Below are 15,000 nucleotides of genomic sequence, written 5' to 3'. Positions count from 1 at the left end.
AATCAATGAATGATGATTTTTGCGCCGTCTGCAGTAAAACGAAACCAAAACACAGGCGGCGATCACACACGCGTTTCAGAAAAACACAAAGCCTTCATTTACGAACCCATTCAGCCTGACCAACCACTCCATCTGTCTTCTGTTAGAAGAAAAACAGACAACAATCAGTTCTCGACCAGTCAGCACACCCCTCCTCAAGCCCTGCCACCACACGCTAGTCACACACACCGCTCATCCAGCCAACATCAGCCTCTTACTGTTGCTGTGATACTGCTGATTTCTCTGTCCATCATCCAGCATCAATAAGATGCTCCTAATCAACGCTCCCACCTATCTTCAGCACCAGCAAATACTACTGGGCCCATATTTTTGTCATATTTTGTTTGCCCACTTGTGATGTTTGGGTGGTATTATATATGACAAATAATCATACACTATATAGACAAAAGTATTAGGAAATATTACACATTACATATTACATCTACAGGAACTTTTAAGACATACCAGTAAAGTACTCTCCATTTAAATACCAGAGCAGTACTCTCCATTTAAATACCAGTACAGTACTCTGATTAAATACCAGTACAGTACTTTCTATTTAAATACCAGAGCAGTACTCTCCATTTAAATACCAGTACAGTACTCTGATTAAATACCAGTACAGTACTTTCTATTTAAATACCAGAGCAGTACTCCCCATTTAAATACCAGTACAGTACTCTGATTAAATACCAGTACATTTAAATACCAGTACAGTACTCTGATTAAATACCAGTACAGTACTCTCCATTTAAATATCAGTTCAGTACTCTCCATTTAAATACCAGTACAGTACTCTGATTAAATACCAGTACAATACTCTCCATTTAAATATCAGTTCAGTACTCTCCATTTAAATACCAGTACAGTACTCTCAATTTAAATACCAGAGCAGTACTCTCCATTTAAATACCAGTACAGTACTTTCTATTTAAATACCAGTACAGTACTTTCTATTTAAATACCAGTACAGTACTCTGATTAAATACCAGTTCAGTACTTTCTATTTAAATATCAGTACAGTACTCTGATTAAATATCAGTACAGTACTTTCTATTTAAATACCAGTACAGTAGTCTCTATTTAAATACCAGTACAGTACTCTCCATTTAAATATCAGTATAGTACTCTGTGTTTAAATACCAGTACAGCACTCTGATTAAATACCAGTACAATACTCACCAATTAAATACCAGTACAGTACTCTCAATTTAAATACCAGTACAGTACTCTGATTAAATACCAGTAGAGTACTCTCCGTTTAAATACCAATACAGTACTCTCCAATTAAATACTAGTACAGTACTTTCTATTTAAATATCAGTACAGTACTCTCCATTTAAATACCAATACAGTACTCTCCGATTTAAATACCAATACAGTACTCTTCATTTAAATACTAGTACAGTACTCTCCAATTAAATACCAATGCAGTACTCTCCAATTAAATACTAGTACAATACTCTCTATTTAAATACCAATACAGTACTCTCCAATTAAATACCAATACAGTACTTTCTATTTAAATATCAGTACAGTACTCTCCATTTAAATATCAGTACAGTACTCTCCATTTAAATACCAGTACAGTACTCTCCAATTTAAATACCAATACAGTACTCTTCATTTAAATACTAGTACAGTACTCTCCAATTAAATACCAATGCAGTACTCTCCAATTAAATACTAGTACAATACTCTCTATTTAAATACCAATACAGTACTCTCCAATTAAATACCAATACAGTACTTTCTATTTAAATATCAGTACAGTACTCTCCATTTAAATATCAGTACAGTACTCTCCATTTAAATACCAGTACAGTACTCTCCAATTTAAATACCAATACAGTACTCTCCAATTAAATACTAGTACAGTACTCTACATTTAAATATCAGTACAGTACTCTGATTAAATACCAGTACGATACTGTACATTTAAATATCAGTACAGTACTCTCCATTTAAATACCAGTACAGTACTCTGATTAAATACCAGTACAATGCTTTCTATTTAAATACCAGTACAGTACTCTGATTAAATACCAGTACACATATTACACTCCTACTCATATTAAACATAATTCATTTTATAATTATGGTAATAATATAATAACACTGTTTTCAGTATCAAAATATATAATGGCTTTTAAGCTTTGATGATGCACCTGCAGGCGGGGCAAAGCATTATTACCTAATAATACCCCCCCCCCCAACACACACACACACATACCATCTCCATCATCAGCCCCACCTATTACTAAATGAAAACACTAGCTCACAGACCCTCACCTGATACTGCATTTCACACACACACACACACACACACACACACACACACACACGCATGCACACACACACACACAAACCCCCACACACCCCCAATATGCACAGTACATTTATCCATGAGCCCAGCAAAAGTCGGCATATACACACAAGCTCTCTCTCTCTCTCTTGTTCACACATACACACACACACACACACACACACACACACACACACGCATCTTTCTATTTATACGCGCGCACACACACACATCGCACACACATTAAAATACACAATGTACATCTCCATGTTTCAATGCACACATGCACATACACACACACACACACACACAAAAAAAATTTAAATTTCTGTTTCTATTCTCACACACACACACACACACACTGAAACACACAACAATAAAAAGTATTAACAAAATTAATTTGGGTTTATATGCACACACACACACACACACACACACTCAGAAATATACAATGTGTATTTCTGTTTCTAAGCACACACACCATAATATACCAGATATACACACTGCACATTTTCATATTTATATATATACACACACACACACACACACACACACACACACACTGCGTCATGACTGCACACTGAAACCATTTTACCCCTGTATTTCTACACAATGTGTGTGTCTCAGTGTGTGTGATTGTGTGTGTGCGTGTGTGTTCTTTTGTAAATATGTGCACAAGCTGGTGCAGTGCTGTCCACACAGCCCTCCGCCGCATTATGACCCCTGAAAGACCACCTTCCATTCCATTCTACGAGACGAGGCTCAAAAACAACGTGTGTGTGTGTGTGTTGGTGATCTTGGTTTTCAGCTCGATGCAGAGAACAGAACACACTGCAGTTCGGCTGTAAATATTGCTGCATCACACAGATAACACACACACACACACACGAACACAATTCAGCACAGAAATCCTGGAATATTCGGGAAGGCATTCGAGTCGGAATCCATTCATGTTCAGTGTATTCTTCTGATCCTGTCTGCAGTCTATAATCACTGCAGTCTCCTGCCCTGCATCACTGTGACACACACTGCGCTCAGATCAGGGCAGACTGGTACACTATTATTACCGTTATTATTATACATATTATTATATTTATTATTATAGGTTATTAATATAATATCTATTATCTATTATTTTGTATTAGAACTGTTTTATTGACCAATCAATTCATTTTTGTTTAATTGTGCTTTTGTTACCAAAATAATATATACATAATATTGTTAGAATAATAATAATCATAACATAATAATAATGATAATAATAATAGTAATATTGCAGATTCATATTCACCAGTTCCAGCTTCATAATCAGTGCAATAATTTACCCCATTAACATTTAGAAATGCCAATAAGAATAACAGCATTCTGGACTGATTGTAGTTAAACAATAATAATAATAATTATTATTACACATATATAATAGTAATAAACACATATATACTGCACAATTGTGTGACATCAAAAATATCTATTATCTTTACTAAATGTCCTTTATTTCACTCCATCAGACATTCTACCACTCCCTTTAAACTGAACCTAATAATTGTGTGTATGCATGTACGTGTATGTGTGTGTGTGTGTGTGTGTGTGTGTGTGTGTGTGTGTGTGTGTGTGTGTGTAAACAGCACAGCTGTAGCTTGGTAAGTGTGTAACTGTGGGCTGTGACCTCTGTGTTGCCAAGAGTGTCAGGACAGAGGTATCTGACTGGCAGAGAGGGGAGAAAACGAGGGGTTGAGGAGACACACATGAGCATTAACAGCACCACACTCCCCCTGCAGTGTCCTCCTCCACTGAAACATCAGCACAGCTGTACTGTGAATTTACTCTATAAACCAAACTGCAGCCAAACACACAGCGGCCGCAGCAGCAAACACTGCGACAGATTTGTTTACTATGCATTTCTACATTATACACACACACACACACACACACACACATATATATATATAATGTGTGTGTATGTTTATCTATACATATAAAAGAAAAAATATATATCTGCAAATAAATGTTTTAATTATACATATATATATTGTACTATTTATTTTTTATGTTATATAAAATTAATATTGTATATATGATATATATATATAATTATTATATATATTTTTATACACACACTAAATACTGTGTAATAAAATACATGAGTAAATAGAGTGTGTGTATATATATACTTTTAATCTAAATATATTTTGTATATATTTATATATACACACACATACACATATATATAATTATATAGAAATGTATAGCACGTTTTATATTTAAATTTGTTTATTTTATTCATATATTTTTCATCTTTCTTTCATTTTTTCTGCTCTTATATTTTGTATAAAATTAATATATGTGAAATGATATATGTGTGTGTGTGTGTGTGTAATATCATACTGTATTTAGAGCGATCAGGTTAAACGACTAAATAGTCGGAGTTTATTTAATCATAAAATAATAAATAAATAAATAAATCAATAAATAAATAAATATCTACACGTGTGTTTAATTATTAAATTCTGCATTTCTTCAATAATCTTCATTAAACTCTGATCTGGATCCTGCAGCGCGGCTCTCTCCTTCCCACTGAAGCCTGTTTCAGGACCGCAGGTTCAGCCCCCATCACGAGCTTCACTTTGCCTCTCTGTGCTCTGTGTGAAGGACATTACAGCACTGAGGGGCAGGAGGACCCCCATCGGAGGGGAGGGGTGGGGAGGGGGGTTGTAAAAGGTCATTCTTTAACACCAGCCAAGCTTTAAACTTCTCTCCGGAACAGACCGCTGTTTCTCCTGGAGCTCAAACTGCAGCACACACACACACACACACACACACACACACACACACACACTGCCTCTCCAGACCTGCCGCTCCTCTCTGTCCAGCGTGTCTGTGTGCGTGCGCGTGTACTCGCGCCTGTGTCCTACACCAACACCTCCACTGTGTCCTCCACTCCTCCACTCCTCCACTCCTCTCCCTTTCCCTCAGCTTTGCCCCTCACTGTAAGCCCCGCTCGTGCCGTCCATGCCTCTCCGCGCGCCACTACAAAGGTAGTTGCGCCGGTGTCGGAGCGCGCGCAGCTCGCGCAGCACGCGCAAATCTGTGCGCCACCGGCACGCGCGACATACCGGCTAAACGGGAGACACTTGAACACCAAGCATGCACTCTTGCTCGCGCGCCCTCACACGCAAACACACACGCACGCGCGCGCGCGCGCAAACATGCATACAGTGTAAGGAGACACAAGGAGACAGAAAACACGCACTATTGCACCGAGAAACGCGCGCGAGCACACACACACACACCACGAAACAAGGAGACGCGCTCGTGCCTTACCGATCAGCATGTCTGAGTGTTCAGATCAGTCCGAGTTTCTCCACAACCCTCACAAACACACACGCGCGCACAAACAGATCCCCTTAGCGCACAGCAGCTCCAACTACACCTCCAGCACGAGACTTCCTCTCTCTCTCTCTCTCTCTCTCTCTCTCTCTCTCTCTCTCTCTCAGTATCTCACTCTCTTCTGCGCAAAAGCAGCGCCACAATCGCTCCGCATGCTCGAGCGCACTGCCCCACCGCCAAGGAGGAGGAGGAGGGAGAGAGAGAGAGACAGGGAGAGGGAGTGAGAGAGAGAGGGAACGAAAGAGCGAGAGAAAGCAAAGAGAGAGAGAGAGAGAGAGAGAGAGGGAACGAAAGAGCGAGAGAAAGCAAAGAGAGAGAGAGAGAGAGAGAGAGAGAGAGAGAGAGTCTCCATCTCTTTTCTATTTCTCTCTGTATCCCGTTTTCTCTCTTTCTAGGTCTCTCTCTCTCTCTCTCTCTCTCTCTCTCTCTCTCTCTCTCTCCCTCTCTCTCTCTCTCTCTCTCCCTCTCTCTCTCTCTACCCCCATTTAACCTGAACGAACGACCACAGATGGGAAAATTAGCTGGTTCTATTTTCTCTCTTCATGGTGCTTGATTTCAGCTAAATAATTGTGTGTGTGTGTGTGTGTGTGTGTGTGCAGGGGTAATAACAGTAAGGCTAAGCTGGGTCAGATGCTGCTCTTTCCTAATAATGACCGAGGCGTCAGCAGGAGGACGTGGATCAGGTGAAGTAAAAGATCAAAGCAGAAACATCATCTTCAGTTTCTCTCCTCCTTCTTTCATCCCTCCATTTTTGTCTAGGGTCCCTCCCTCCATCATGCCTCCTACAGATGTACCGAATCTAATCCAACCCTCGGCTCCATCTTTATCCTTCCTCTTTCAGCCTCCAGACATGATTACAGGCAGGAAAACTGCCTCTCGCGTCCAATAAACACGCAGCACAATCGCTGGAGACCCAGCCACTGGATCTCACTACTGCTGGTAGCGCTCAGAATTAAGAAAATAAAAATTAAAAAACACCCATCCATCGTCTTATTCTCAACTTCCTGGTCATGGCTGGTGATGGGTCCGGAGCCTAAGGGCACTGGACAAGAATGCCCCCTGGACAGGGCGCCAGTCTATTGCAGGAAACCACACACACCCGTTCACCTACACCTACAAGGTGCGGCAGAAGGTCCTTTTTGAGCGAGGCCGTAGAAGAACCACTGTTGTAAAAGAGGTATGAGGGTGTAGAACCTTTCAATTAGTGAAGACCCTTACGTCCACTTCTTTAAACCTTTAAAAGGTTCTTCACTCACAGCAATGGTTCATTATGAAGACAAAACTGGTTAGTCTACGGCAGGAGTTCTGGAGGCCAAGATTCCTGCACAAAACACACACACTAGTGAAACACACACAGTGGACAGTGAGCACACGTGCCCGGAGTGGTGGGCAGCCACTGCTGTGCAGAGAGGGTGAAGGGCCCAACAGTGCCAGCTTGCCAAGCCCAGGGGCTACGAACCCACAACCCTGTCATCAATAGCCCGGAGCTCTAACTGCTGAGCCACCACTGCCACAGTTAGAGCAACGAAATCAGCAAACTGTGCTGGACTCTGCCCCCTCCTGCCCCCTCCCTGATCTTTGGCATCACTCAAAGAACCCTTTTAGCATAGTTGGTTTACCCCCACTGTGAGGTTTTGGGAGGTGTAAGGAATCTGGAGCAGAAAGAAAGTCACACGTAAAGCTCAAAACCCAACAAATGTTGAATATTTGTCACCAAAATCCATACTGGTATTAAACCTGCAGTGCTAAAATACAGGGGGAACACACAAGGCCTTCTAGGCCTTCAGAGAAGGTCGAATGATTTCTGGACACCAAAAAAAGGTCTTGCCATTTCAGTTAAACAGATTTGTTGCATTTGCTGTATTTAATCTCTATCACCTTCTTATTCCACTGCTGAACTTCGTTTGGAAACAAAAGGGTTGAACCTTAAAGCTCTACATACACCAATCTGCCATAGCATTAGACCCACCTTCTAATGTTGAGGAGGTCCCCCTAATGCCACCACAACAGATCTGACCATTCGAGGCATGGACTCTACAAGACCTCGGAAGGTGTCCTGTGGTATCTGGCACCAAGACGTTAGCAGCAGACCCTTTAGATCAGGGTGGGCAACAGGGGCCAGGGGCCAGCACAGTTTGCTGATTTCCTGCTCTAATGGACCTACTAACACAGGAATGCAGGAATCTGACCCTCCAGGACCGAAATTGCCAACCTTGGCTTTAGGTCCTGTAAGTCGTGAGGAGGTCAGGCCTCCATGGATACAGTCCAGTTTTTCTCCCTTGTTTTGAGCACGTTTTACAGCCTAAACTGAGAGTCTAGCTCTAATAACCACGGCCTAGTAGTGCTGAAGTGTATTGCGATGGTATGTCAACAATATCTTTTGAAGGGTAATGGATCTAATGCACCAAACCAACATGCATACACAGACTGCCTGTTCACACATAAGAGTGTGTGTGTGTGTTTTTGTCAGCCCTGCAGCTCTGGACACTGACATGACATGAGTAACGACAGCAGAGACAGCTGTGTCATCTTTCTGCCAGAGTACTAAGCGGCAGTGAAAAAAGTTCTGGCAGGACAGAGGTTATCAGGGCCATTGACACACATAATAAGAATCACAGAGCGACTAAACAAGCTTACGGCATCACACACCGGTCGATTCCGGCTCTCGCTTTGTTCTTTCATTCTGTAATTCTGAAGCAAAAAGCCCACCAGCTATCCTCTAAGGTGCGATGCCCTGGGATGCTGAGCTGCTGGGCTTGTGAAGCAGCAAACAAGGTATCAAACTGCATCTATTAGATACCGTTTCCCAAAGAAATGACTTATTTCTGGTTGCAAAGGAGTCAGCTGTCATACAAATACATCACACATTATAAAAAGGTGGGATGCAGCATGCGGACATAAGTATTAGGACACCCGCTTATTCATTGTGTCTCCTAAAATGAAGGGTCTTAAAACTTTTTGGAGTAACTGTCTCTACTGTCCAGAATTTGAAACACTAATATCAACTTATCCCAAAAGTACAGGTAACCAAAGGCATGATGCTACCACCACCGTGCTTTACAGCTGGTGCACTGTTCTTGTGGTTAAATGCCTCATAATTACTCATCTAAAAAGACTCTATCTCGACAAAAATATTGGGACACCTGCTCATTCACTGTTGCTTCAGAAATCAATGGTTTGACGTTTGTTGGAGAGCCTGTGTCTACAGAAGGTTTTTTACATAGATGTTGAAGCATTGCTGTGAAGATTTGATTGCATTTAGCAGCAAGAGCATTAATGAGGTCAGGATGTTGGATGATCATCACCCCACTTCATTTCCAACACCCCACCTCTTCCCCAATGCCAAACGTATTGGATGGAGCACCATCATTCCAAAGAGCACAGTTCTACTGCTCCACAGCTCAATGCTGGAGGGCTTTAGACCCCTCTAGCCCACATCTGGCATTAGGCATGGTGCCAAAAGGTTCATGTTGATCTGCTCCAGAGTCCTATTGTATTGGCAATATTTCTCTACAGGGACTAGATGAGCTGTGTGTGTGCATTTGCATATCGGCGTTATAAATGGGGGAGACTTAAAGAAGCTGAATGTGTTCATTAAAAGGGGTGTCTACAGACTTTTGGGCATATAGTGTACATCTACCTATCCAGATGTGTTCCCAATAGTGTTTTAGGTAATATCATAAAGATGTAGTTCTCAAATCCCACTGGTCCTTCTCAGACAGCCTGATATATGCATGACCTTTACTGTTACATGTTACTTAGCCTTTATAAACAGTAAACCTTATTGGGACAGTACATAAGGGGGGTTCTTTAAACATCTGTCTAATTCTGCCTGAAATGCTAATCCCTAGACCATAAGCAGTCCAGGCATTGATTTCAAAACATCAGCCCAGGCTAAACCCAAGCATGGCACGTTAGCTTAGCAAGCTGCTCGATAAGTCCGACTAGCCATAATTCAGCCCCTCCTTACATATTCCACCTTGAAGGTAATTAGGCCCCGGGTCCTCTGGAACCCCACAGTGCAGTGAGGTGTGTGACAGGTGATTGACAGGTGGAGTTGTAGGTGATTTGCTCCAGCAATAGCATTAAGAGTCTATTATGGCAGCAGTTAACTGCAGAGAAGAGGCATTTAAGAGTCCATCATGACCTTGGCAGCCATTTGGCAGAAACCTTTTTGGGTGCAAATGGAGTTAAATGAGGAGCCCTGCCAATCAACGTCACTCTTTAATATTAGGGTGCCCATTATTTGGGCTGAGGGAGTATGCTGCGTCCTATTTAGGCTGGGCAAAAAAATAAAGAAATAAATAAAGCATTTGTTTCTCATACTTACCCAAACTTTTACTGCTGTCCTTATGTGGGCTTTATAGAGAACTACAAAGTTACTGCGATTATTTTTTGTTTTTATATTTAATCTAACTCAAACATCAGCAACTAATATTGAGGTTTCACAGATTTATAGGTATAAAAAAAACAGCCAATAAATCACTGAAACGGCTTTGACATTTATTACTAAGACAAAAACAGCTCTTAATTATATACACCAATCAGCCATAACATTAAAACCACCTGCTTGGGCTCCAAGTGCCTCAGCGGTCAAATGCACTACCACTATGGCACTATGGCTTTTCTCCGAGCGTCACTTGCCTGGCAATGCCACATCAGCAGCAGGTCGAAAAGAAGCAGTTGCTGGCTTTGCATGTATCAGAGAAGACGTGTTAAGTGCTTAACCTCCTTGTGTTGGGAGCATTTCTAGTGCTAGGGGGAGGTACGAGCGGTTGGGTTAATTGGCAGTACCAAAATTTGACCATAAAAAAAATCTCCCTAATGTTGGGTATGTTCCCCTCATACCATTAAAACAGCTCTTACCCCTCAAGCCACAGGCTCCACAAGTTTTTTTAAGGTTCCTTATGGTATTGGACACCAAGTAATTTAGCAGCAGATCCTTCAAATTCTGTTAGTAAGTCCTAATTGTGATGAATGCTGAAGGAGACCGAACTGGACCAACTGTAGAACTGGTACATCATACAAAGTGGATGGCATAATGAAGGATCATTATGCCATCCACTTTGTATGATGTACCAGTTCTACTTGAAACAACAACCCCAGACCATGATGCTACCACCTTCATGCTTAACAGTTGGTCCAATGTTAGGGTGAATGCCTCACCTCTAAAACGTAAGCTGCAGATCCTTTAAGTTCTCAAAGTGGTTCAGATTCTTGCGCCTGCTTCCAACACATCACTTTCAAGAACTGTGTGTTTACTCGCTGCCTAATCTGTAGATCCCACCTCTTGACTTGTGCTACTATAACAAGATATTCAATGGTATTCACTTAACTAGTCAGTGGTTTTAATGTTGTGGCTTTTAATGTTAAAACCATGGCTCAAATGATTTTCAGCATTGGTGAGAAAGGGATGAATGGGATGGGTCATAGTTTGCTGTTATAATGGAGATGTTTTGGAGGTGAGGTGGTCTTTTTTACACGTCTCCCAATAGGCCAGCGTTTACTAGCTCCATCAACACTATCAACTCAAGGCAGTGGAAATGATGGAAAGAGCTGGCACAAAGAATAGCTTACAGAGCTCAAATCCTATTAATGAACGTTTGTTTATGCTGCTGACCATAGCCTGCCCATTAAAGACCTTCTGTTAGAGTTCAGTGAGCAAATGGCAGAGTCATCGATGTGCACATAAATATAATTGATGGAGGAGTGTGTAATATGCATGCTGGAATATCCAAAGGGATCAAAATCATTTGCAGTCAAGTAAGGCTGTGTATTGGCAAGAACCTGGCGGGTACAATTCAATATACTGTGATATATTGCTATACTGTAAGCAAGATAATATACTGGAATTCTACCAAATCTAATCTTAGGGAAACTACCAATGCAACATGTGGCTTCACCTTGTCCGTGTCTGTTTTTGCTTTGCTTTTGGTGCCCTGTAGCTTTGGGCCTTGTCTCCACCCCAGCCCTGCCCAGTCATTAGTATTCCTACCTGTGCCTCTTTTATAGCCCTGCACTCTTGTTATCCTCCCCAGTTGTTCCAGGTCGTCTCTTGTGTTCCTATGCTGTACTGGACCTTTTATGGCGAATCTAACCAAAATATGCCCAACTTGATTCATGTCCCAGGTTAGTACTGTTAGCATTGTCCCGGGTTAGCATTAGCAGCGTTATAATGCTAGGTGCTAATAAACTGTATAACGCTACTGCTTTTATGACTGTTGATGTGCAGGGCAGCCATCTAGGGGGTTGGGGAGGTCCTCCCGACTTTCCGAACCAGACTCACCAGGATTTTGCGGCCTTCTTGTAATTGTTGTGGACTAAAATCCTTGATTTCTCAAAACGTAGAATATTATTGGTAATAGAAGGCGTATTCTTAATGTGGAGCTGGTTGGTGGTCTGTATATTTTAAACAAGTGAAACAACACACACAGACACATATACACTACTGTGGTTTCTAGAAAGGGCCATTTTCATGACAAATCAGTCTGAAAGAAAGGGAGGAAGAGCCCAAGCTGTGGAAGATGAGTGGAAAATCCGACAACAAAGAGACTTACAGCCACCAGCTATAGCAGCCTGCTCTACTGGCAAACAGAGAGAGAGTGAGAGAGAGAGAGAGAGAGTTGTAGGCATATTTGGGCCAAGTAGAAAGAATGGAGTTTGAGCTTGGAGCACCTGTAGGGATGAGGAGAGAGTGGAAAGCTCATACAAATACAGTCCTAAACGAGAGGAGAGGGAGAGCGAGGCCTGATAGTTAGAATAACCGTTAATTCTTACAGGAATTATTGACAGAATTCCTCTGATCATTTCAGTGCGCTCTGAGTGAGACATGGTTAATGGGTTATGTAAAGGCCTAGAATCCCATCTCAAAATCACAATGGTACACAAACACCACGGTGCTGAAAATCTTTATTAAGTCTAAAATAAATCTGTAATCAGACTGGCTAACGAGGGGAATACAGATCACTGCTCTCCTCAGTCGGTAATCAGCATCTGCTCTCAGAACTGTCTGCTCCTGGTCTTGGTCTGGACAAACGTCTTGATCTTGACTCAAACATGATGTGTCCTGGGCTCCATCTAGACTCAGAGCTGATGTGTCCTGGTCTTTATCTTGAGTCAAACTCAATGTGTCTTGACCTTGACCTTGACCTTGATTGGGACTTAACCATGGTCTCGAACTTGATTTGGACTTAATGTGTCTTGGTCTTGACTGAGACTCAAAGTGTCCTGATCTAGATCTGGTCTTGGTCTTGATAAGGACTCAATGTGATGTGTCAAAGTCTCAGACCTCTATATGTTTATCAAACATATAAAGAATATACAGAAATGTGTGCACAAACACGCAGAGCTGTGAAGAGACGAAATCCTGGAGGATCTGGCAGAGTATACACTTGTAAACACACAGACACACACACACACACACACACACACACACACACACACACACACACACACACACAAATGCCATAGACATAACCAGCTACCCACCCATTCCACCATGGATAACACACACACACACACTTTTGCATCACACATATTTGAGTCTTCCCTTAGGATGCTAACTTTGTGAAATCTCACACACATATGACCCTGAGAATACACACACACCGCTGACCGTGTCACGCCAATGAGTAGAAGCAGAAAGGGGAAAAGGTCACACACACAAACACACACACACAGGTCAGACTGTCCAGACGCCTCAAGAAGAGTTTCACAGCTAGGATAGCAGTTTGTATTATGTGTGTGTGTGAGTGTGTGTGTGTGTGTGTGTGTGTGTGTTTTCAGGAAGAGGAGAAAAACAGGACTCATGATTAGCTCAGTGGTATTTTTGCGAATGTGGGACCGGATCAGAAATGTATATAATAATAATAATAATAATAATAATAACAATTAGAATAATAATGCCATAATAATAATAACACACTCTAGGCTGAAGCTTTAGCATTGAACTTAGTTAGGTGAGTTGGGAAAGGGGTGGCTCAGCTATTGATAACAGGGTTGTGGGTTGCCGGACTGTTGGGCTCTTGAGCAAGGCCCTTCACCCTCTCTTCTCCCCGGGTGCTGGAATTGGCTGCCCTCCGCTCTGTGTGTGTGTGTGTGTGTGTGTGTTCACTACCACAGATGGGTCATTTGCGCAACTAAAGACAATATCAGTTAATGATGACATGTTAATGACCTTCCTCATTAAAAAAGTACAAATAGTTGTTGGCCTAATCATTAAGAATTTTGTTCAAATATGTCTTTAAAGTGTAGATCCACCCTCAAGAGCTGCTGGACTCCTGACTTGTCAGAGCACTTGAAAAATGCATGTTGGTAGGCCATCAAGTAGCCTGCAGAGGCGGGGCTTGGTGAGACACAGGACTACAAGCAGTGGGAGCGTTAACATTCAGAAGTTGGCCGTCCACCGCTACGTAATAGAGGGAGAAATCCCAACTGTTCCATCCGTAACTGAGGTGTTCCAGTTACAGATGCAGCAAAACTGAATCTCAAACCCCTAATGCACACTGTAAGGAAGACCTGCCAATAGAGTAGGACTCTCTGCAGGAGATAATCAACATAAACCATGCCTAATGCCAGGCGTGGCCTAGAGGGGTATAAAGCCCCCCAGCTTTGTTCCAGTGTTCTCAGAAATGATGGTGCTCCATCCAGTACTTGAGGTGGGGTGGTGATCATCCAACATCCTCACCTCACTAATGTTCTTGTTGCGGAATGCAATCAAATCCTCATAGCAATCCTTCAAAATCTAGCAGAAAGCCTTCTTCCCTGCACAATAGAGACAGTTACTACAACAAAAGCTGGATAAACTCTTTTAATACCCCTGATTTAGGAAGAAACAATGAATGCGCAGGTGTCTGAATACTTTTGTCCATACAGGATATCAATTTAAAATGGTTATTGCAGGACAAGACGCTCAGTTTTATACTGATGTTGCTAAAATAATTTGCTAAATTAAAATAATAAAAAATAATTATAGAAATAATAGTTATATAATAACAGAAATAAATAGTTATATTATTACTAATTATGAATATATAAATAAAATACAATATTACATAAACAAATGGGAGTGAAATACATTTTAAATAAATTATATGAATACAGAAAATGACCCTTAGCTCAAACTATGGTAGGGTGAATCGGGCATGTGACCACCCCAGTGACCTAGGCTCAATGACACACACCCACACACACACACACACACACACATAGACACAGACACAGAGGACTTGCTCTCTCTTTGTTCTGGGGCAGCATCTGTTTGGTCTGAT

At 41.6% G+C, this 15,000-nt stretch overlaps 1 protein-coding gene across 4 annotated transcripts in view; it reads right to left on the bottom strand.

Annotated features, from left to right (window-relative positions):
* Positions 1-15,000, bottom strand: part of znf385c (zinc finger protein 385C) — a 118,874-nt gene that overhangs the window by 57,096 nt on the left and 46,778 nt on the right. Inside the window, exon 1 of one of the 4 annotated variants that reach the window (XM_072694184.1) lies at positions 5,666-5,803. The exons of the other annotated variants lie outside the window; for them this stretch is intronic. Coding sequence (XP_072550285.1) covers positions 5,666-5,675 — 10 coding nt within the window. The 5' untranslated portion in view covers positions 5,676-5,803. Of the gene's footprint in view, positions 1-5,665; positions 5,804-15,000 lie in introns of those variants that run through there. 4 annotated transcript variants of the gene reach the window in all.

The sequence above is a fragment of the Salminus brasiliensis genome, chromosome 12, assembly GCF_030463535.1.
Source record: "Salminus brasiliensis chromosome 12, fSalBra1.hap2, whole genome shotgun sequence".
Classification (NCBI taxonomy): Eukaryota; Metazoa; Chordata; class Actinopteri; order Characiformes; family Bryconidae; genus Salminus; species Salminus brasiliensis.
Note: the sequence above shows the minus strand (reverse complement) of the source record. Positions and strands in the feature narration are given on the sequence as shown.